Below are 22,124 nucleotides of genomic sequence, written 5' to 3' on the forward strand. Positions count from 1 at the left end.
GAAATTTTGCAGATCTCTCAGCATAAAAATTCCAGACATTTTATGCTTTATCTACTTTTACTTGTTTCAGTGGTAGAATGGTAAATAAATTCTTGAAAAGCCTAGACTGACATTTTAATTGTCTCTTTCACTGAAAGTCTCACGCCGGATATGTCAAGGATACCCTTTCTAACAAGCATACGCATCTGCTTCCTGGCATATTGGATCTATTTTATATATGCAGCATTTGGTCTTTCCTACCCTCACTGTGATTTGTTTTTGTATGTTTTTACATTCTTGCTTGTAATATTTTGGGTTTTATTTCTTTATTAATACTGAACAGGTTACAAATGGTGTGGGTTTTTATCATGAATCGAATGAGCTCCCAGAGCAGTTCATCCTCTCAGCGCAGGCGAATGGCTCTAGGAATTGTCATTCTTCTCCTTGTTGATGTGATATGGGTTGCCTCTTCGGAACTCACTTCTGTAAGTATTGTTCTGTGAACCTTAAAAGAAAATAAAATAAAAGCCTATTTAAGAGAAAAATCCAGGGGGAACATGGTCACTCACGCTCAGTAGGCATTCTAGTGTAAGGTCTGACATTGTTTTCAGTACGGGAAGACAGTGTCCTCCTTTACTGAATTACTTTTACTGGAATTACTTTACTGGATTACTGAAATAACCTGTATACATTAAATGTTATGAGCACGCACAGCTCAGTGACTACTGCTTTCAGTATAGAAGGTATTGGCAATTTTAAAATGAAATAACATAAATTCATAAATGTGTACAGTAACTTGGGAATTCATTTTGTTTATTGCCATATTGATTAAAATAATGCCTCAACTTTTCCTGAGAAGTAGTAAGCGAGTTGTAGCATTACAAGTTAGGTAGTATGGTAGATTTTGGTATGGACCATCTAGAAGCCTTGGATTAAAGGACTCATGGGTCATGGAGTTGAGCCCTGTAATTGCAGACAAGCTTGTTGTAATCTAGTTGATATATTCACCATCTTAAAACTGGTCTGGTATTTACTTCATGTTAAGTTTTAGGACCTAAAGCAGAGCTTTAGCAATGGAAATTGAATTTTTAATAAATTCTTCTTAAATTCAGGTTTCTGAATAGTTATATTTTGTGACAGTCTGAAACTAAGCATTTACAAATATTTGTGCTTTAACGTGCTATTATTAATGTAACTTTTTTTCCAATGACCTGGTGGAAACACTATTGATTCTGAAATATTACTTAGAATAATGTTCTCTAGTTTGTGAATACTATGTTATTGGTTATAAAAGTCATTTTTCGTTTAGGAAATGTTTGTATATGAGTGTATCTTTGGTCCTATTTGAGTTGTATAGCATATATCACTATGTTGCTTGATAAGTAAAAAAAGTAAAAAGTAGCTTTCCTCTGCTGGCACAGTGTCTTAAAAGATGGCATTTAAGATGCTTTGAGAGAGGATATCTCCAGAATAGGTGGGACCACTTGTCTTTTGGTTATAGTTGCCAATACTTGCAACGTTATGACCTTGGAAACCAGACTATCCTGGACTATATATACCTGAAACTGTTCATTCATTTTTATGAATTCGTACCTAACTGGTAATTTTGGATACTGCAATTATTTTCTTTCCACAGTATGTTTTTACAAAGTACAACAAACCTTTTTTCAGTACGTTTGCAAAAACATCTATGTTTGTTCTATATCTCTTGGGATTTATTGTTTGGAAACCGTGGAGGCAACAGTGTACTCGTGGGTTTCGTGGAAGGCATGCAGCTTTTGTAAGTACTTTAACTTATATAACCGTTTCGATGTCTGTAGAAATTTGTACAGAATTATTTAAAATAAGGAATAAAAAAAGGTGGAATTTATATACTTGCTAAATAGTGCTTTAACAAAAGCAGTTATAAACTGAATCACGGCACAGGCTGAGGTGGCAATCATTACAGTAATAGTCTTGTGAGGAAAAGAAAATGAAGGAAAAAGCAGTATGAAATATGTGAGGAATCATAAGAAATCCTCTACTAAGCCAGGCCATGTGCCCATTTATCCTGGAGTTTTACCTTGGGCAGTTGCAGAGGATGATTCTTTTCAAGAAGAGCTTACCTGTTTCACTGTTGTTGGTTTCCTTTTACTTCCCCAGCATTTATAACCAATAGAATTAGTATTTGAACGTAGTAGTTGATTTTTAGACTTTTTCAAAGAGGTTTTGAGGTTTTTGGCATCATATTTAGGAAAGGTAGTAGAATTGTGACTTTTTTGCTGTTAATGCTCACCAAAAGTAAGTATTGGCAACCTTTTATGCATGTGAATGGCCTTCTGTTGTCCATCTTAGAACTGGGCACAGTTTGTTCTAGAGTCTAAAATTATGACAGAAATAGAGGCATTTTCCAAGGAATTGAGAGATGTTGGGAAGAGGTCTTGTTCTGTGCCAGTGTTTCAGAATGCTGAACAGCAGGACTCAGGAAGCAGTAAGACATATAGCCTTATACTAATCTCACATTAAAATAACAGAAAAGGTGATCCAAGAACATGCTGTTAATCAACATGTCTCGATAGAAAAGAGCTTGTATGAAAGGAATATATTGGATATATATGGATATATTGGGTGTCACTGATAGTGATATTTTAGGTGTAACATACTTAAAAGTCACTGGGCTTAATGTCATGTAAAACATTGCAGTTAAAACAAACTTGTTTTTAAAAACTGTGTTAAACAAATGGAAATCATTTAGAGTTGGATGATATCTTGAAATATTTTTTGGTAGGCCTTATGCTGTTTAGAATCTTCACAAGGTAACTGGGAAATAAACAGAATTTACAGGTTCTTTACTGGCAGAAATGACAAGGATGTGATGAGAGCACTGAAGGATGATTAGTTGTACAGAGCAGTTGAACTGATCAAGTTTACTAATCTGAGCAGATGAGTAGAATGAGTGTCTCTCTCCTATAATGAATAGTAGTGGTTATATTGACCACCTGAAGCCAGTGCAGTGCTATGTCAAAGAAAGAGATAGTACTTAATTCTCATATGAACTGGGCAGCAACGAGTAAGATTGCTGATTCTGTCCCGTTTTGTGTGTGGCACTCATGGGACTGCTTCTGGAATCCTGTAATTTTCCTTTTATTTTACCTTATAATGTTAATTTTTAATAACTTGTAGGAAATAACCATTGCTTTTGATGTTTAGATACTTTGAAAGAACAACACAAAGGACTGTAGAGTGCAGTTAGAAGTAAGATTTTTTTTTCAGAGACTTTTGAAGAAATTAGTTAGATATTCAACTGCGTAATTACTATAAGTGCCTTTAAAATGCCTTGTGTTTATCAGCCTGGAACAAAAACAATGTATTTATGAATTTTTATTTCAACAGTGATTGTTTAGGCAAACACGCTTTACTTTAAGCCCTCTTGCACATTAGAGGCTTTGTAGATTTATTACCAAAGTGGTAGAACAGCTCAGCTGCAAGTCAGGGAACAGGGGGTAGCCGTGCTTGTAAGGATGTAGAAAGGAAGAGGAAAAAGGATAGCTGACCTTATCCTGACTTAAGTCTTGTTAAAACTGAGGCAGAGTTCTCTGTTTTTACACAGAGGAACTTTGCCCAAATAAAATGGCGAAACAAGAGGATTATTGTAATGTCTGCACAATAACTTAGTGCAACATCTCACACTGACTGAACTTTGTAGGTTTTGGCTTTCTAACAGCTTGATCTTGCAGTGACACATGGGTAGTTGAATTCAGTGGGATTCTCCAAGAGGTAAAGGGAATTACCAAAATGGAGTTCCTTACTCAACTTCTAAGCCCTCTTGGTTTTGGGGTGAGGGTGTGTGTGTGGGGAGAAATGTGACAGAAATATGGAAAAAGGCATTAAAAAACGTGTTCTCAAAAAAACCACCCACAGATTGTCTTCATAAATTGTTACATTTAAGGTTCTTTTAATTAGTTTGCAGATGCTGAAGGTTACTTTGCTGCTTGCACAACAGATAATGCTGTAAACAGTTCTCTGGTAAGTTCCTTAATTTTTGAAGCTCAATGCTTTGTAGTAACATGACACCATTATCCTGACTTCTTGCCTTTAAAATATCTATGTACACGTAATAGTTCTTGGCAAAGGGGCTTGGTAACTCAAGTATTTCTTAACAGCATTATTTGCAGTGCTTACTTATTATGAGAAATAGAGGTTCTCAACTTGATAAAACATTTACTTAAATGTTTCTGTAGTAGTTTGTGAAAGAAGTATTTGTCATAAAAAGGAAACCTTACTGTATTCAGCTCAGTAGCTACCAAAGCAAAATGTGGAGAGCTAGTGGTAAAACCGATCATCTTCCAAGACAAACACACAAGAGCATCATTCAGTTGGTTGAGTATCTTGTGTGCTGTGATCCTGCATTGAAGTTTGGAAGAGAAATGGACTGCCTTCTTCCATCCAGTGGATGAAGTGATTACAGTTTACTAAATCAAATGTCATTGCTGATAATTCTGCTGATAAGCCAGATGTTATTTTTGCAATGATTTTCATCATCAACAAATGATGTTTTTTTTATGCTCCCGATGCTCACAGACTGCTGGGTAATCTGCATGTTTAAATTGGAGACAACATCCAGAAATGGATCCAAAACATAGAACATTATTAAAGCTTGCACTGCTTCTGTAATAAAGTAGGGGAAGACAATTGAGTGTTGACAAACTATGATACGTAACTTATATTTTCTACTGAATGAGAAGTTGGGGAGTTTTTTTTTTTCAGAAGTATTCTTCAATATTTCTTTTTCAACTTAATTTATCTCATTTAAAAATAATCATGTTAGTCTACTTGGTGCGTAAAGATCATCTGACCTTAGAAGAAAGATTCACTGTCAACCTTGAACAATTTTTGCATTAATATAAACACCCACAAAAATTCTAGTCCTAAGGAAGGAGCCTAATAAAAATGCAGCTACCAGATTTTCTTTTTTTTATTATTTCACTCTTACAGCTTATTAATTTAATTTAAATAAGCAGCTTAACTCTTGCCTTGTTGGAAATATTTTAAACAATTAAAACTTCTGCAAAGTGTCTTGTATACTGGAAGTCTTTTCCCATTTTTTTTTGACGTTTAGTTCTAGTTCATCAGTTTTTGGGAAATGAGTATGTATTCAATTTTTTATGGGTATTCTGTATTTTATGTTTCTAGTTTAGCATTTGGACAGAGGCTATAGATCTACTGACACTTATGTGATTTTTTTATGATTTTTTTAAAATTTTTAATTAGTAGGTTTGAATTGTGGGGGGACGACCTTGGTGACCTTTGTGTTCATGAGGATTTACACAAACGCACACAGTTATTTGCATGCTGCATTTTACCAGTATGTTTAATGTAAAATACAGAAAACGTATGAGCATTCTTGACAAGCCTATCTGCTCCATGTAAAAACATTCAATTAAATTTGATTCTCAATATTCACCAAACTTTTATTTTGTATTTATTTTCTAATAAATTAATTCTATTGCTTATAATTTAAATATCCTGCTTAACTTTATTTTACATATACTGATTCATTTCAGAGTGAACCTTTATATGTTCCTGTAAAGTTTCATGATTTGCCAACTGAAAAAAGTGGCAGTAATAATAGTGATGCAGAGAAAAGTGAGTAAAGATTCTTTGGAATGCTGAAATGCTAGTTCCTTTTTTTTTTTTTTTTTTTTTTTTTCCCCGTTTGTTGGTAAAACTGCTGTCGTGTTGCAGGACTGACTTTTTTTTTCCTCCCCATCCCCTCCCCTTAAATCTCATGTTGCATGAATTGCAGTCTCATATTTGCTTTCAGGTAGAGAAAACATAGGCCTATCGTTCAGTTTACCTTTCTTGGTCACTACAGATCCAGCCTATGTTTATCTCAAGGGACCAGCTGGGTTCAGTACTTGTGATTCTTTCCTTCTGGGCTTGTATGACCAGCAGCAATGAGTCAGCCTCTGGAAAAACAAGCTATTGTCCTTTTTAGAGCAGGAGCAAAGCAGTCAAAGTAAGAATTTTAAGTCTATGTGCGTTCTAATTTTATTTAAGCCTCACTATCTTGTGATAGTAGCTGAAATGGGCCTAACTCGCCCAGATAATTAAAGAAAGGTTGGCTGTTGAGAGTCCAGTTACCTGATCCTCAGCAAAAGTCCCTGCTTATAAAGGGGAAAGTCTCTCTTAATTTCTAGATGAGAGATGTTTGGAACCACTTTAGTAGGTTCTACTGTCCTGTGACAACAGGCACCAATCATGTGGTAATTGAGCTAGAGCTTTTACCCCCCCTTTTTTTTTTCTAATTTAGGAAATGAGGTATTGTTTCATATCAAATCAAGTTAATATTTGTATGTAGCACGTACTGTTTTCTTTCCATAGGAAAATAATACTACAATAATCTTACAAGTAAAATCTGAAACTGTCTAGTCTTGATACTCGGATTAGTTAGGGGGTGAATTTCAAATGAGAAAGTGACCTTATGATCTCTGCTAAACTTTGAGGTCTGCTGGATGCTGTCATCCTCTGAATAGAACACTGTCCTTGCAGTTAGGTGTAGATGTGTGTAGAGTTTTTGGTTAATTTTCTTTAGCTGATTAATAGTCAATCTTATATGTAATATTTACCAATACAGAATAGTTCCTACCCAAAAATTCATTGTTGCCTTCTGGGATTTTTTTTTTTTTTTGAAAGGGAGAAGGGATGATTTTTTTTTTTGTGAATGGATGGACAACTGTACTGATTTAAAACAAAAAATGTGCTTTGTCTTGGTAGCAGCCTGCCAAATAGCAAAAAACTGCTGTAAGAAATGAAAACGGTGGCAAGTCTTCTATTTGGATAAAAAATTGTTATTATTTATGAATTATTTAGAATCATAATTTTTATTGCTTGTTGTGTTTTTTTTTTTTTTTTTTGAACGGTTAAATGATCATGTACAACTTTTTTTCTTTTTGTCCTTAAGCTCCCAAAAAGCCTCGTGTAAGGTTCAGTAATATTATGGAGATTCGACAACTCCCATCAAGCCATGCACTGGAAGCAAAGTTATCTCGCATGTCATATCCAACGGTTAAGGAGCAGGAATCAATATTAAAAACTGTAGGAAAGCTCACTGCAACTCAAGTAGCAAAAATTAGCTTTTTCTTTTGCTTCGTGGTACGTGCTCCATTGTTTTTAGAAAACTACGGATGTAATTAAAGCTTATATAATAATAGTGAAAATTATCTGTACGGTATCGAGATGACTTGTATTCTTTCTGCCTTTTTTTGTAAAAATACTGTAACTAGTAAAACCTGTCTTGTGCTAGACATAAAGGTGGAACTTCTTAAAGGATGGGTAACAAAAAGAGATCTAGGGTGTGTAGTTAACTGTAAGGTCGGTTGTAAGATACACCATGCTTTCATGCCCTGTTGTCCAACGCTGGACACGTTTGATACAGCAAAATCTGGGGCTACGTGTATAAGGGTTGGTCGTACCTCCAGTGAGACTGCATGAAATGGTTAAATGTTACTGTGGCTTCTTTCTGTGGACCATCGCAGAAAGAGTGCCATCTTATGTGGCATTGTGCTCTTTGATAGCATGAAGAGAAGATGGTTAACTGTACTTCAGCTCCACTGAGGGCTGCAGGTTTTTCTTAGGAGTCTGTTGGTCATTGGTGTCTCTGCATCATGCCTCAGTGCCAGAGGGAGAGAGCTAACGGTGGCAGGATTTTTAAGAGACAGTAAAAATGTATAGAGCAGAGCAGTGAGCTTTTCTAGGAGTGAGTAGCTTCACTGAAGGTTACACATAGCGTGGACCTGCCAGAGCTTTTCTTCAGCGAGTGGTACTAAGTAAACATTAAAAACCAGTAATTAGTACTGTTGATGCATGGGCCAGAAAACAGTGATAAAACTTGCTGTGTATACATAAAGAATGTGCTTACAGCAGCAAGAGAAAAATTAGCCTCTTGTGAATGATTTTTTGGATGGTTGAAATACTTTTTCTTAGAAGTTATTTAGAATTGTGTGTCTGAATAAATTTCCATATATACACACATGCAAAATTTTCTAGAGTAAAGTCATTATGTTCAAAACAATCTTTTTATGCCATTCATGGCTGCTGTTATTACTAGAATATGTATGTATTTATTGGACAGTATAAATATTCCTCTCCAAGATTTTAGAGAGTGGTAACTTCTCTGAGAATATACCTGAAATTTTCTTAATAAGATATTAATCAAGAATTTTATTTTTTAAACAAGCAAACTTGCTGCTACTTATATTTATGAAGGAATTGACAGACATGAATCTTTCCAAAATGTTTTTGTATTAAATGTGATGCTTGTTTTTTATACTGGAGATTAGGCTGACTAAAGTCCCATGCATCACCAGAAATTTCTTCACAGCCCTTGTGTGCTAATCATCTCGAAGCACTTACAAAACATGATAAATGTAGCTTTAGATACCACAGAATAACTGTTATCATTTCATTTGAATTATTCAATTATGCTTAATTTTTGAAGTATGTTATTTCAGTGTCACGCACATGTTGAATGTGGTCAGTTTATTTTTGTTCTACTCTTGCCTGCCATTTAATGTAATCACTGAACTATTTTTCTCATCCTCCAGTGGTTCTTGGCAAATTTCTCTTACCAAGAAGCCCTATCAGATACTCAAGTTGCTATAGTTAATATCTTGTCTTCAACCTCTGGTAGGTTTTATTTATAAGATCATACTTGTGTTATAAGGCTGTTTAAAATTCTTTTTGGTTACAGTATGCTCGTGTAATGTTTTAGCTGTGGTTTTGGGGGATTTAAACCATTGAATGCATGTATTTAAAAATGTCACTATGTAATTGCAAGGTTTTAGGCTTTCTTTATGATTCCCTTGCTTTTTGCATTTCAAGGTGTGTGTGTAAATATAAAGTCTATATATTAAATAACTATGCTTAGTTAGTATGCTTAAATAACTAGTGGAATAGGTTTGAAGGAAGGGTGGTATAACTTTTTGTCAAAACAGGTACAATTCAGAGTAAAGTCCTCTTGCTAATTATTAGTTTAAAAAAATGGGGTTTGAGTGTATAGAACTTAAACCGCCTAGATATTGTACATATCACTTGTTTCTTTGAAAGGCTCAAATATGAGCTTTAAAACCAGCAAATTATGTTCATGTTTTGAGGTGTAACTTTTGCTTTATGAAATCAGTTTTAAAGGCACAATTACGCATTTTTGACTGACTTTTTAAGCTTACTGCAGTTTTTGTTAGTAATTCAGCCCTTCTCAGAGTTGAGTGTGTATTTGTTCATCTGAGGATTCAGACCATGATGTTTTAGTTTTATAACAGTTCTGTTTTAAAAGTATGGATGCTAAAATCCCATAGTTAACACAAGTGTGTGAAATGCAAAGAATAAAATGTCAATGCAGCTTTCTGAGCAAACTAGTAGCAAAACTTAATTGTATAAACTGTTCTTATTTTCTCTTGCAGGGCTTTTTACTTTAATCTTAGCTGCGGTCTTTCCCAGTAACAGTGGAGATAGATTTACTCTTTCCAAATTATTAGCTGTTATTTTAAGGTAAGATAATGGAATGGAACATTTGATCAAAAACTCCCTGATGCAGTGTGAGGACAAATACAATTACGGTATCTGTGATGATATAATGATATGCTTCTAAATCCTTGCTTCATGAATAAATTGAGGAAACAAATTAAGAAGTCTTTTTACCAAATCTCATGCTCATATAGAAAATAAGATTAATCCAATTTCAGTTGGAAATACGTGGGTTTATTTTCTTTTTGTTTAACGTTTTTGTGTTTTAAGCAGCATTTTGTATTTCTTCTTTTTTCTTAGCATTGGTGGTGTGGTACTCGTTAACCTTTCTGGATCTGAAAAATCTCCTGGAAGAGATACAATAGGTATTCATTTACTTTTTTTTAACCCTAGAATATGCAGTGATGAGTACCATCTTTTGTCAATTATCAGTACATTGTACGGCAAGTTATGTTTCTTTGTGTAACACAACTAAAAGCCTGGCTTTGTAGTTTCAACTTCTGAAACTAGTTTATAGCTTAATTGAGTCAGTATTTACATTATTGAGCTTTCTACATTTTCCCTACTTTTCACGTACTAATGGATTCCTTAATAAACAATTTCTATCTCTGTTTGACAGCTTTATAATAGGTGTGTGTTTTGAAGAGCTGATCCTAGCAACACTTGGCATGACTTAAATCAGTGTTTTTCATCTTTACAGGCTCCCTTTGGTCTCTTGTAGGAGCAATGCTGTATGCTGTGTACATAGTGATGATCAAAAGGAAAGTAGATAGGGAAGATAAACTCGATATACCAATGTTCTTTGGTAAGAATAAAAACAATGCTATTGAAAGTTTTAATTCAATGTGTGACTCAGTTGTTTGCTTTCATGCACTTAACTGTATGTGAGTGGTTAAGGGGCTTAGAAGAGCCAAAGAAAGAGCTTATTGTTCCCGTAATTATCAGTACTTCAGAGACTAGTTGTACGAGATGTTTCTTGTTTATAGTCTCAACAAGGAAGGATTGTTGTCCTACTACCTGAAGGAATGTGGACAGCCCCTTTTGATTCAGTGGATTTTTTTTTTCCATTTCTAAACCTGTAAATATATGACGTAACTGTTTGTCAGTGTCCTTTCCTATGTGTATGCATATTGTCAGAATAGCAGAGTTTGAGATTTTAATTATGTTGAAGCTGAAGAACATTTATTGTGATTTACTTAATATTGTTTTTATACTCAGGTTTTGTAGGGCTGTTCAATCTGTTGCTGCTTTGGCCAGGGTTTTTCCTGCTTCACTATACTGGCTTTGAAGCATTTGAGTTTCCCAGCAAACTGATATGGATGTGCATTGTCATTAATGGCCTTATTGGAACAGTTCTGTCAGAGTTCCTCTGGTTGTGGTATGTACTACTTGCTTCACGTATATTTCACAGTATAAACTGTCTTATATGGGTTACCAAATGTTGAAAATGGTAGAAATGGTAGAAATTGTGGAAATAAGGGGAGTCAGAATCCAGCAAAAAATATTCTACAGTTTATGTTCAAGTCTTCAGAGACATACTTCACTGTATCTCATTAGAATGTGTTAATCACCAAGGTATGGCAATTCATACATTAGCCTAACTTTTGTTAATTTAATGGTGTGATAGTCTGGATAGGTTGGCAACAGAGGATCAAACAGGAGATTACTAGCAGAACAGCTCAAAAGCTGTAGCAGGGTTGAAAACTTGTGTATAACTGTTAAAAGGACAGTGTTCATAGAGCAGTGGTTAATAAGGTGGAGCTTCCAGCCTGCAAGAATTCAGGCAGCCAAGGTTTCTTATGGACTAGCATTAGGTTAAAATAGACAATTCTGCAAGTTGGAAAGTCATATTTTATTCTGGAAACACTAAGAAAGAGTTTCCAAAAAGAGAGATGTGCCCTATGCCATACAGTTGCTCAGTGAGCTAGAAGTCTGTTTCAATGCTATGTTTGCAATATGTATGGCAGTTTCTGTTGCGTGACAACCCTTGGCTTTCAGTCTCTTCTTTGTGGTAGAGAGGGTGGAAGAACTCATGGGTTAGATAGGATCAGAAATATGTCAGTATAAGACCTAGGATCCTGAGTTCTTGGACAGTCCTACAACAAAAAAACTCAACAGAACCCCCCTTTTTGTGAGTGTATGTTCAGGTGAAGTTTAACTTTTAGGAAATTTAATCATGATTTTTTTTTTTTGTTTATTGGCAAACTTTTAGCTAGTCCTGGGCATAAATCTATTTCAAAATGTGCTTTTGTAATTTAATTTAGTTTATATATTCATTGAATACTTTTGTTATGCTAATGGCATTCTGTAAGAATAGTTCAGTGTTGGTGGGTAAAAAGGTTAAATGCAATTTCAACATAGACAAAATAAAAACAAACAAACAACAACAAAAAAAATAAACTCAGCCGTTGTCCCAAAATCAAGAACCAGCTTAGAAGTAAGTACCTGGGTGGGCACAGACGATTCTTTGGACTTTTGGACTAGGACTAACCTCAGTTCATGCTGACTTCATTTTTTACATGTATAGTGTGGAGCTAGTACGGCCCTTTATTCTTTCTTTGGATGTAAATAATACCATTTAATGCACTTCTTCACTCTACCCAACCACATGCTGCCAAGTAAATAATGTTGTGATAGATGTGACCCTTTCGTTTTTTTTTTTTTTTAACCTGCTGATAAATTTGGATTGGATTCTATGCTGTTTATTCATTTATGATGTTGTAGTGGTAAGGTTCGTTCTAATTCAGTAACAGCAGTCAGTGTTGCATTAAAGAAGTACTCTGTAATGATGCAGAAGGGGATTTAGAATATTGGGATGGAAATTTGCAAAAGTTCAGAGCATGCAAAATGCTTTGTTTCAGTTCTGTTTCTTTCTCATCTGCATACATTTTTCTTTCTTTTAAAGACACAGAACAAACCAAAGTGATTACAAATATTAAAACTGGTCACTTTTGTTTGTTTAAAAGTCAGTCTTATGGAAGGACCTAATGGCTTGGTATAGGAGTAGTCGTTTAGTTTAATTGGAGAAACGTGTGCATGAAATTATATTCTGGAAAATGTTTTCCAAATACTTGTTCAGTTCTTTGTGTTTAAAAGCTGTTAATAAATTCAACTGCTTCTGTGAGGTGAAAATAGTATTTTCTTTAGTGAATCACATTTAACGATTATAGTTTCAGTGGTGATGCATCTGTTTAATATTACAGAAGCCAGAGTAAAGATTGTGTAAGTTTTAAAAAAAAATAAAAATTACAACTAAAGATTTTTCTTTAAAATTAGTTATTGGCAGAACAGATAGCAGTTCCCCCCAAAAAAAAGCACAGCTAGCACTGTTTTCAGTACTTCTTAAAGATGAGGAAAAATGGCTTTATTTAAAAAAAAAATAATTAAAAAATCCAGATGTCTTTGAAATAAGAGATAACAACTCACTAATAAACATTATTGATTTGGATTGGGTAAATACCATTTTGTTGTTACTTTCTTCATATGGTAGAATAGACCATTTCATTGCTAACGAGACTCACTTTATGCTTGGGAATTTTTGACTTGGTCAATCATAATATGGTAGTTGCAGTTTTTATTTTGGATTTTATGATGTTCACTTTATCAAAATGGCTCAGACTAGTCAAATTTTATTTATAGAGCCTTTGGTTTGTATCAAAGTGCAGAAGATCTCAGGAGCTGTTTTACAAATGAGTGACTGTGGATATTACATTTTATTAAAGATGACTGAAAGTTGAGCTTAATCATATGCCTCCTGCAGTTTGATGTATTACTTTAGTTGTCTCTAAACTTTTATATAAGACTTCTTTTTTAATTATTATTATTTTTTAGGGGCTGCTTTCTTACCTCATCACTGATAGGCACACTTGCGCTAAGCCTTACAATACCTCTGTCCATAATAGCTGACATGTGCATGCAAAAGGTAATGTACTACTAAGGTTTGAGCATTGTTAACAGACTGGAGCTGATGGTTCCTTTTTTTTTTTTTTTCCTTCCCCACCTCAAATCAGTGGCAGTGTTATTTTTCACAATGTATACATTGAATAGTATTCACTTATTTTAATTATTGAACTGCATTGTAATTAATCCTCTCTTTATATTGACAGTTATAGTAATTTTGTACTTGCAGGTGATCACTTGTGTACTTTAATTTAGATCTGATTGAGATGCTGCTTGGATGAAAAGTACCCCAAGTCATCAATAACGCCTGTCAAATGCTTTACCTTAACAGGCACTTTTCAGAATTAAAGAACAGCTGCAAGTGCAGCCCATCTTAAGTTACAACCTTTACGATTACAGAATTGCTGTAGATTGCCTATCTTCCAAATGCCCAATTAGTAACGAAATGAAAATTGTATGGGTTTATGACATAGGCATGTAGAAGCTACAAGGCTTAATTACACATTGTGAGGTTAATGTGGATATTAGCCTTCCATTTAACTGTCCTGCTATAAGTTAGAATAGTTTCATTGTTACTGAGCTAATAACTGTGGGAAAAACCCTGCATATAAGGAAAAAAAAAAGAAACAGGCAATCAGTTTAGAACAGAAACTATATGAAGTTAGTTTGTATTACTTGTCAAGCTGTATAGCTACTTCTCTTCTCATGCTGATCGGGTAGAACTTCCAGATTTTACTTATGCATGAATTTCAACTCTGCCTTTGAATATTTATTTGAATTTAATATTTAATCAGTGGCAAGGAATATCAAATTCTTAATTTAATGTGAATTACGATTATTTAGCATATTCCGCAAGCATACAGTTACTGTCTTTTTTGTTTAAGTTGAGGTCATGCAACTGTTTCTGTTTTCTGAAGGCAAGATCACTTTTTTCCTGATCTTTATTTTGGATTTAAGTAATCCCTAGTGTTAAAATTTTTATTTGAGAAGTTAAGTTTTAATTTGAAAGTTAAACCACCTGTTTAACTTTTTTTTTTTTCTGAGCGACTTTAGGCCCGATTTTCTCATGCATCTGTGTGAGTTTAATCTTTCTTACAGTGATAATGCCTTTTTCTGGGGACAGGACATCCCCTACCTAGTCCAGTATGGCTATAACTTTTGGTGTTTCTCATTATAGACACAAGCGTATCTGTAACATGGCTAAACTGTAAGCATTTGCCATCACATGCTTGTTTGCTTTCTGACCATTGGTAACCTGCGTTACGCCGATGTTAGATGCTCGTATAGTTGAGTGGTATGGAGAGGCTGCAGGAGTTGGTGCCTAGTATGTGCTTTCTGGGATGAAAAGGGTGAATTGGTCAGCCTTTGAGCAACTTGGCCTAGCTACAATTTATAATTGAAATGCATGGAGTTAAAGAACTGGGATGCTAAATTTTGTGAATTAGGAAGCAGATTAGTCATGGAATAGCTTAGCTGAAGGTGATAGAAATTAAAATGGCAAAACTGTCCGAACTTAGAACGGTTTAGTGGGTGACATTGGTAGTAGGGGGATGGTTGGACCAGGTGATCTTGAAGGTCTTTTCCAACCTTAATGATTCAGTAATTCTAACCACAGAATACTGCCACTGAAAGTTCAGAGTAGACTGGTGGTCACACTCTGCCAACTACTGCTTGCTTACACTGCTTTGATGCTCTCTTGAGTTCTTTAGCAAATACAGCTCTGTTGAGTTTGTAAGCTCTGTACACATAGAAATGTGGAAGAACTTCTTTACTGAAGGGGTTGTTAGGCATCGGAATGGGCTGCCCAGGGAAGTGGTTGAGTCACCATCCCTGGAGGTCTTTAAAAGACGTTGAGATGTAGAGCTTAGTGATATGGTTTAGTGGAGGACTTGTTAGTGTTAGGTCAGAGGTTGGACTAGGTGATCTTGGAGGTCTCTTCCAACCTAGATGATTCTGTGATTCTATTTCTAAAAAAAATCTGACTATGCCTGGAATGTAACTTAAACTGAGCATTTTCTGAGTAGTGTCTTCCTTGAAGCAGATGTGGTTCATGCAGTATCTGTGGTGGTACAATCTGTGACTTGTATTCAGTCGCTACATTTGAATTTTCTTCTGTTTCTTTTGAGGTTTGTGTTTGTTTGTACAAGACTTACTTACAAGAAATGAGGCGATAAGTCTTGCACTTAGAATGGTTCCTGCCAAAAAGAAGCTATACTGAGAAATGTTTCTACAAGCAAAGTGTCAATTCTAATGAAAACTTTCTGACTTCAGAAATTTTCTGGCAGACATGTAAATTGTGGGGGAGGACCACCACAGAACTTGTATTTCACCCTTGCTTAATGTCAGGGGGGATTTGGGGGAAATAAAGCAGAAAAATAAAAGGATAAAAATGAAGGGAAATTCAAACTGGAAAATAAAAGGGGAGACAGGTCCGGAATAAATAGGCTTGTAACAAATGTGAGATAAAGTATGTTTCATATTAGTATTACCTGAGTCTTTCAACATGGAAATACAGCAAAACCTTATAGCGATTCCACCTATAATAAAGCAGTCACTGGTAAGATAACTGCATTCCTTTTGCGGTTCAAGTGTCTGCAATATACACTCGGGACATAAAATGTAGCAAGAATGTAAATACTTCATGGTAGGTATTAAGGAAACAAGGAGAAAAAAACAATACATTTCTTACAAAAAAAATCACTTCAGTGAGGTGGAATTAGGTTTATATGTGAACTAGTTTTAATAGCAAATTTTTTTTTGAAAAGTGTTCATTGTTACTTATTTTTTATCTAGCTGTGTGTGCAGATAAATTTTTAGATCATATATATATAGTTACATATTGATATATGAAAAGCTTAGGCTGTCTTCTGAAGTGATTCATCTAAACTTTCTTCTGGAGTACAGTGAAAACTGGAATGTGGTTTTTCTAACTCTTTGTAAATAATTTCTTCTCTAAGCTATTTAATCTGAGTAAACACAGAGTCCGGATCTTTAAAACAAATTTCTTCGTCGTGTACACATGCAATATTGAGTTAGCTGAAGTAGCAGAATCATCTTTAAAGCTCTGTTGGATGTCTTTCAGTTGATATTGGTAGCACAGGGGCAACTCAATTTTTTTAGCTCATTTTTATAGTTATCACTGTTTTCACTGCTAGAGTTGCTCCATGTGATATGTATTTGGTATTTATTTTAAAAAAAAAAAAATAGTTAACTCTTAATCTGACTTCTGGTACACCTTGTTCTCATTTGCTCTTTTCACATTCCTTATCTTAAATCTTCACCTTCCTGTATTGTCTCAGCTTATGTGCTGGCGACATCTTTCATAATCTGAATATTCATGCCTTTTTCATTCCCTCCACCATTGTTTTCATTTGCCTACACCTGGTTCTTTCTGGAGGTTCTGATTCAGATATTTGCTACCTTCCGTTTTTCTTAATTTTACTTGCCTTGTGTAAAAAGGCTGCTTTGTCTTCCTTGGGGTAGATACAAAACCTGATTATTTTTAGGCATTTGTCCATCCGGTGATGCCTCTTTCTTCATCTAACAATTGCAATTTGTTAGATTTTGAGAGTGAGCGTCAGTACTTGGTATCAAAACTGTACCTTTTATTTTCTTCCTCTGAAATCTTCAATTTTGGACTTTTTTTTCCACAAGGGGGAGCTGTGCTTATGTTTCATTGCTCTGTAATCCTTAAAGATGTTTCAAACAAGATTATAATTCTTACACCCTTGATTTATGTAACTTTCTACAATTTTAAGTTTAAAACCGTTTCAGATGATCAATTCTGAGTACTAATAGAAGTATAGGTACAAGTAGAATTTAGTTTAAATTGGGCAAGTATTGTGCCATGCTATTTTTTTTTTTAATGAAAAAAATTACTGTAAGTTTCCAGTGGGGTAGTCTTATCTCTGCACATTGATTTCATCAGTGACTGCTCAGTGACAGGATGTTCAGAGTAAATAATCAGGTGTACAAATCTTTCAGGTGAGGTTTTTTTTGTCCAATGTTTTGGAAGTGTTATGAGGACTTCCTCATTTATAACCAACAGATGACTACAACCTAAAAATGAGAGCATCTGTAAATAGCCGATTTCATCTACACCACAGCACAAACAAAATGCTTTGTTGTACAGAACAGAAGTGTTGTTCACTTACTAGAAGTAGTGGCGACTGTAGAAATTATACCAAATCACTTGCAGAAATATTTGTAATATTTCACCCCATTCAAAAGAATCGTGCATCTTAAAATTGTAAATAGTTTTATAATAACTACTTCTAATATACAGTATATTTAAAAAAAAACAAACACAAAAAAAAACACACCACGTTTTGAGTGATTGATGTCTGTGTTTTAATTCCAGGTGCAGTTTTCGTGGTTATTTTTTGCAGGGGCAATCCCTGTATTTTTTTCTTTTTTCATTGCAACTCTTTTATGTCACTATAACAACTGGGATCCAGTGATGGTGGGAATCAGAAGAGTTTTTGCCTTTATTTGTAGAAAACATCGAATTCAGAGGTAGGGCAGTCACAAAATATAATCTTATGTTTCCTTTCTGGTATCCTGTAATCTTTTGTAAGCCATAGTACACATGCTGTATTAATTTTCATCTAATTTTGTATCAAGATCACCTCCATGGTTGACTTTTTAATTGTAGTAGTTGGCAATCCATTTATTAACCTATGTAATGTTCAGAAAAGGGAAAGATTTTAAGTCTGTTTATTTTTTTTAAATAAGTTTCCTACTGGCTATCACACTTGTTTATTTTTTTCTTAATGCTATTATAATAGTTACTGTATCCAAAGCATGCAGTGAAAAAGTGCTAACTTTTTGAAGTGAGGGAGGTTTTGTATATTTTTGATGGTGTAGTTCAAACCTCTATAGCACATTTAGTACTTACGAAATGAGTTGCTTTGATGCCAACATATTACTGTGTAATTTAAATAAATAAATCTCTTTCTTTTAAGAATGCCGGAAGAAAGCGAGCAGTGTGAAAGTCTCATTCCTATGCATAGTGTTTCACAAGATGGAGATAGTTGCTGTTCATAGACAAAAGGTATGCTAATAAACAGACTTGAAACAATACAGTGAAAGGTGAGGATTCTGTTTCATGATGGCATTTGTTACATAAGTACACATTTTTAGAGAGCATATAGTTAATCTTGTTTTGAGTTAATGGATAGAGTTTTAAAGAATATCTTCAAAATCCGTATTATTCTATACCAAACATTATTCTTACCTTAATGTACTTCTTGGCCAATGGTTTTGAAATGGAAAGTAGATTTTACTTTAATGTTTACATTTTCTTAACATGGGTTTGGGGTGGGGGGTAAGACAGACACAGTGGGGACAGGAGCAGGAAGAGGTGGGAGGACTTAGGTAATGTAAAAAGAAAGCACCTGTACCTTTGAAAAGTCTCATAGAAACTTAATTACTCAGTAGACGATAATTGTCTGCCCAGTACTGTAACCTTAATGAATAAATTTTACTTGAAACTTTAAATTAAAAAAAAAAAGTAATATTCATAATGATGGGGAAAAAAGAAAACTGCCTTCAGCGGGCACAGATGCAGTATATTACAACGAGGAATAACTATGGAGTTTGCAAAATAACCCTCTAAGAACGGGTTACACAAATCTCTAACAGGATTATTACAGATGGTTTGCTGATACTGTCTTGGAGCATGGAGATGGACTTAGTTTTGGACTTTGGATCTTTAATTATGTAGCACTAGTAACGTTTTTTTTCTTTTCCTTCTTAGTTTAAAAACGGAATGATGCCTAGCGAAGAGACAATCTCTGGAAAAGTCCCTAAGGAATCATGTTTCAGTGCCTATTCTGAATTTTTAGTAAAAATAAGAAGTTTTGGTTCTTGTGAAACGTTAATGTTTTCCTCTTTCTTGCTTTCATCTGGTTTTATAAATGAACAAATTTACTACATGCATATCACTGTAGGGAGTCTTAGTCCATCTGAGCAACCAAACCTGCCTTACAACACTGAGCTGGTGAAGTTACTTGACAAAATCAAGAAAATGAATGCTGTTAAGTGATTTCTTTCTCTTTTTAACTCACAGTTTTGTTAAATGCTGGACAACATTGTTTTTAAAAATACTTTCAAATGCGTTATGTAAATAAGTTTGCAGGTTATCACGTCTTACAGGCTTTTTGATGAAAAGCTAAATAGATATGTTACCTGTAGTAGGTACAAATTAACTTTTTTATGTTGTATAGACTATTTGCATATTAATAGAAGAAAATAGTAAAGTAATTTATTAAGTGAATTCTTGTAATTATTGAGGCAGGATCTTTGTACGGTCCTGGAACACTACATATATATTGTCTTACCCCATTTTGAGAAGCCTTGTAATGGCAACGGGTGCCGATGTTTAAAAATCTTGTATTACCTAATGTTCTGGAATGTTTACAATTTTAGTGAATGATAAAATATTTCTAATGACAGTACATTTGGGAGTACATTCTCAAAATCAATGTTTGTTTTAAACAGACCGATTCTGTAACCCGTCATTCCGAATGATCTCATAGAGAAAACTGAATTTGAAAATTTTCGTTAGTACAGCTGCCAGCTAAGAAACAGATCAAATTAATTGTTAAAGTTTTCAGTCAGTGGGTTGCACTATGAAAGATAAAGATAATTATATTGATTTCTTTTTTTTTCCGATTGCATTAATAAATTTATTCTAAAATTGATCGTTTTCCTTATAACCTGTATCTTCCTTCTACTGCGGCATTTTTCCTATTTGATTCTGAGAAGTTAGGAATAATTAAGTTCAGGGATATTTGACAAAAATCAGTAACTTTTTCCAACTTCTGGTTATAAGACACTTATATTTTAAAAAATAATAATAATTTTGGCTTTTGTATGATTTTATTTTCTTATAATGAATATAGGACAGATTTTTAGCCGATAGTACTGTTTTCCACATAAGAAGTCTGTTAATAACATAGGGTATTCCCATGATCCTTCCAAGAGCAGTTTTGGTGATTTGGTGACACAACTACTAGACTAGAGGGAATGCAAGAAAGCGACACGTTTAGTGATACAGTTAGAAGGATTGACTCAACCAGCAGCTAGAATGTAGAATTCTTTATGTAGAGAATGGAAAAGATACTGAGGAGAAATAAGTGAATCTGGGGACTGATCTTGTTGAGTATTGCACCTTAATAAAATTTTCCCTTCTGGTTCTTAATAGTGGATGTCATTAAAAGTTGCAATTATCTGAGGCATCTCTTTAAGATGATGTAATAAGTCTTTGGATACCTGAGATGGGATTTTTTTTTTATTTTAATAAGTTAATAAGATTATTAAATTTTCCGTGGCATTTTCAGAAACTTTCTATTTCAATTCCAAAGCCCAGTAGTAGAGGGGTTGAAAATACAGTATGTAAAACTAATTTTATATTTTACTTAGTTAGAATTTTCAGAGATTTCTTTGGTAAGAGGAGTTTACAGTAGGATTTTTTTTCCTAAATTAGGACAAATTAGAGAATGTTACTTTCAGCTTTTTCAATAAGTGTTGTTAAGGCTTAGTGGCAATAAAAAGCTAATGTCCGTTTTCTTCTGATTTTAACGTTTCAATGAGATCATGCCATACACTCAATACCAGCCATTAACTACAAATTTAGGTCTGTTCCTTTACAACATCTAATCAGTTACAGCTTCAGCAAACTAACCTTAGGAAAACTGAGTTTGCTTTCAAATGGGCAATTACAGTATTTTTAGCAGGGTATTTTAATAATGTCTTCTGAAATTGGTCACTGATAGGATTGGAGTGATAACACATGGTGGGCAATTGCTATTCGTATTTGTTCATGACTTAAAAGTGAAAGATCGTCATGGTCTCATATGTATATGACTTTTGTGAAGTGGCATTATTATGTTAGAGAGGTTTAGAAACTAAGTACTAGGAGAGTGTTCTTCTATCTCTGACCCAGTCATCTTTCTGTTCAGCAGACTCAATGTTAGGGCCTTCCCACTGCTTCTGTTTTTAACAAGAGATGTATTAATCTTTTTTTAAAGATACTTAATATTTTAATCTTATGTCACTAAGTAGCTTGAGCAGTCTTTTTGCATTAAATTACAGTTCTTTACAGAAGAAAAAAAGCAAACTATCCTTCCTGAAATGCCATGGATTTTTAAACAGTGGTGCCCCTGTGGTTACAAGAAATATACTGCAGTTTTATTTACTGAAGTTATGACATGTAACATTGTTCCTGCATTTAATAGAATGTGATGAGATTTTTCTATAAAATCTTGTGATTTTTAGTACAATAATATTTTATAAATATATCGTCTTATTTGAAATGTAAATTGCATAGTTCTCTAATGGGTGCTTGGTAAATGCACAAGAGATTTAGCTTTGATTCTCAGGTACCTCTGATGTAATGGTGACATGCTGTTTTTTTTTTTCCTCATGACACAACTGGAATGTGAAGGCGCTCCCGTAAATGCTTTAACACTGTGTGCTAGCATAAATTGTCATTGTTCCTACTGTTTCATTTGGGAATGTCTTTATTCTGACTTATTTCTCATAGGAAGTACATACTTCAGATGCTTAAAGAATGATGATTTCCCATGCCTACAAAACGGAAAATGGGTACTGCGTGTATTGTTCTGTCAGACAGTTTAAGTAATTCCTACAGTCCTATGAGATAACCAAGAATTTCTTCCGTGTGTGATTTGAGCTTTTGAGTTGTTCAGTTTTTATATCTGGTGGAGGAAATGACG

At 34.3% G+C, this 22,124-nt stretch overlaps 1 protein-coding gene across 2 annotated transcripts in view; it reads left to right on the plus strand.

Moving 5' to 3' along the window:
- The window catches only part of SLC35F5 (solute carrier family 35 member F5), a 31,145-nt gene extending 9,271 nt beyond the window's left edge, over window positions 1-21,874 (plus strand). For both annotated transcript variants that reach the window (XM_040562269.1, XM_040562270.1), the window contains 14 exons: window positions 323-464; window positions 1,616-1,759; window positions 3,922-3,984; window positions 5,523-5,604; window positions 6,923-7,113; window positions 8,565-8,646; window positions 9,420-9,507; window positions 9,784-9,848; window positions 10,184-10,288; window positions 10,702-10,861; window positions 13,315-13,405; window positions 17,744-17,898; window positions 18,348-18,436; window positions 19,142-21,874. In XM_040562269.1, the coding sequence (XP_040418203.1) occupies window positions 330-464; window positions 1,616-1,759; window positions 3,922-3,984; window positions 5,523-5,604; window positions 6,923-7,113; window positions 8,565-8,646; window positions 9,420-9,507; window positions 9,784-9,848; window positions 10,184-10,288; window positions 10,702-10,861; window positions 13,315-13,405; window positions 17,744-17,898; window positions 18,348-18,429 (1,443 nt within the window). In that variant the 5' untranslated portion in view covers window positions 323-329 and the 3' untranslated portion in view covers window positions 18,430-18,436; window positions 19,142-21,874. The remainder of the gene's footprint in view (window positions 1-322; window positions 465-1,615; window positions 1,760-3,921; window positions 3,985-5,522; window positions 5,605-6,922; window positions 7,114-8,564; window positions 8,647-9,419; window positions 9,508-9,783; window positions 9,849-10,183; window positions 10,289-10,701; window positions 10,862-13,314; window positions 13,406-17,743; window positions 17,899-18,347; window positions 18,437-19,141) is intronic.
- Window positions 21,875-22,124: the final 250 nt, after the last annotated feature.

This window comes from Cygnus olor, chromosome 6, assembly GCF_009769625.2.
Source record: "Cygnus olor isolate bCygOlo1 chromosome 6, bCygOlo1.pri.v2, whole genome shotgun sequence".
Taxonomy (NCBI): domain Eukaryota; kingdom Metazoa; phylum Chordata; class Aves; order Anseriformes; family Anatidae; genus Cygnus; species Cygnus olor.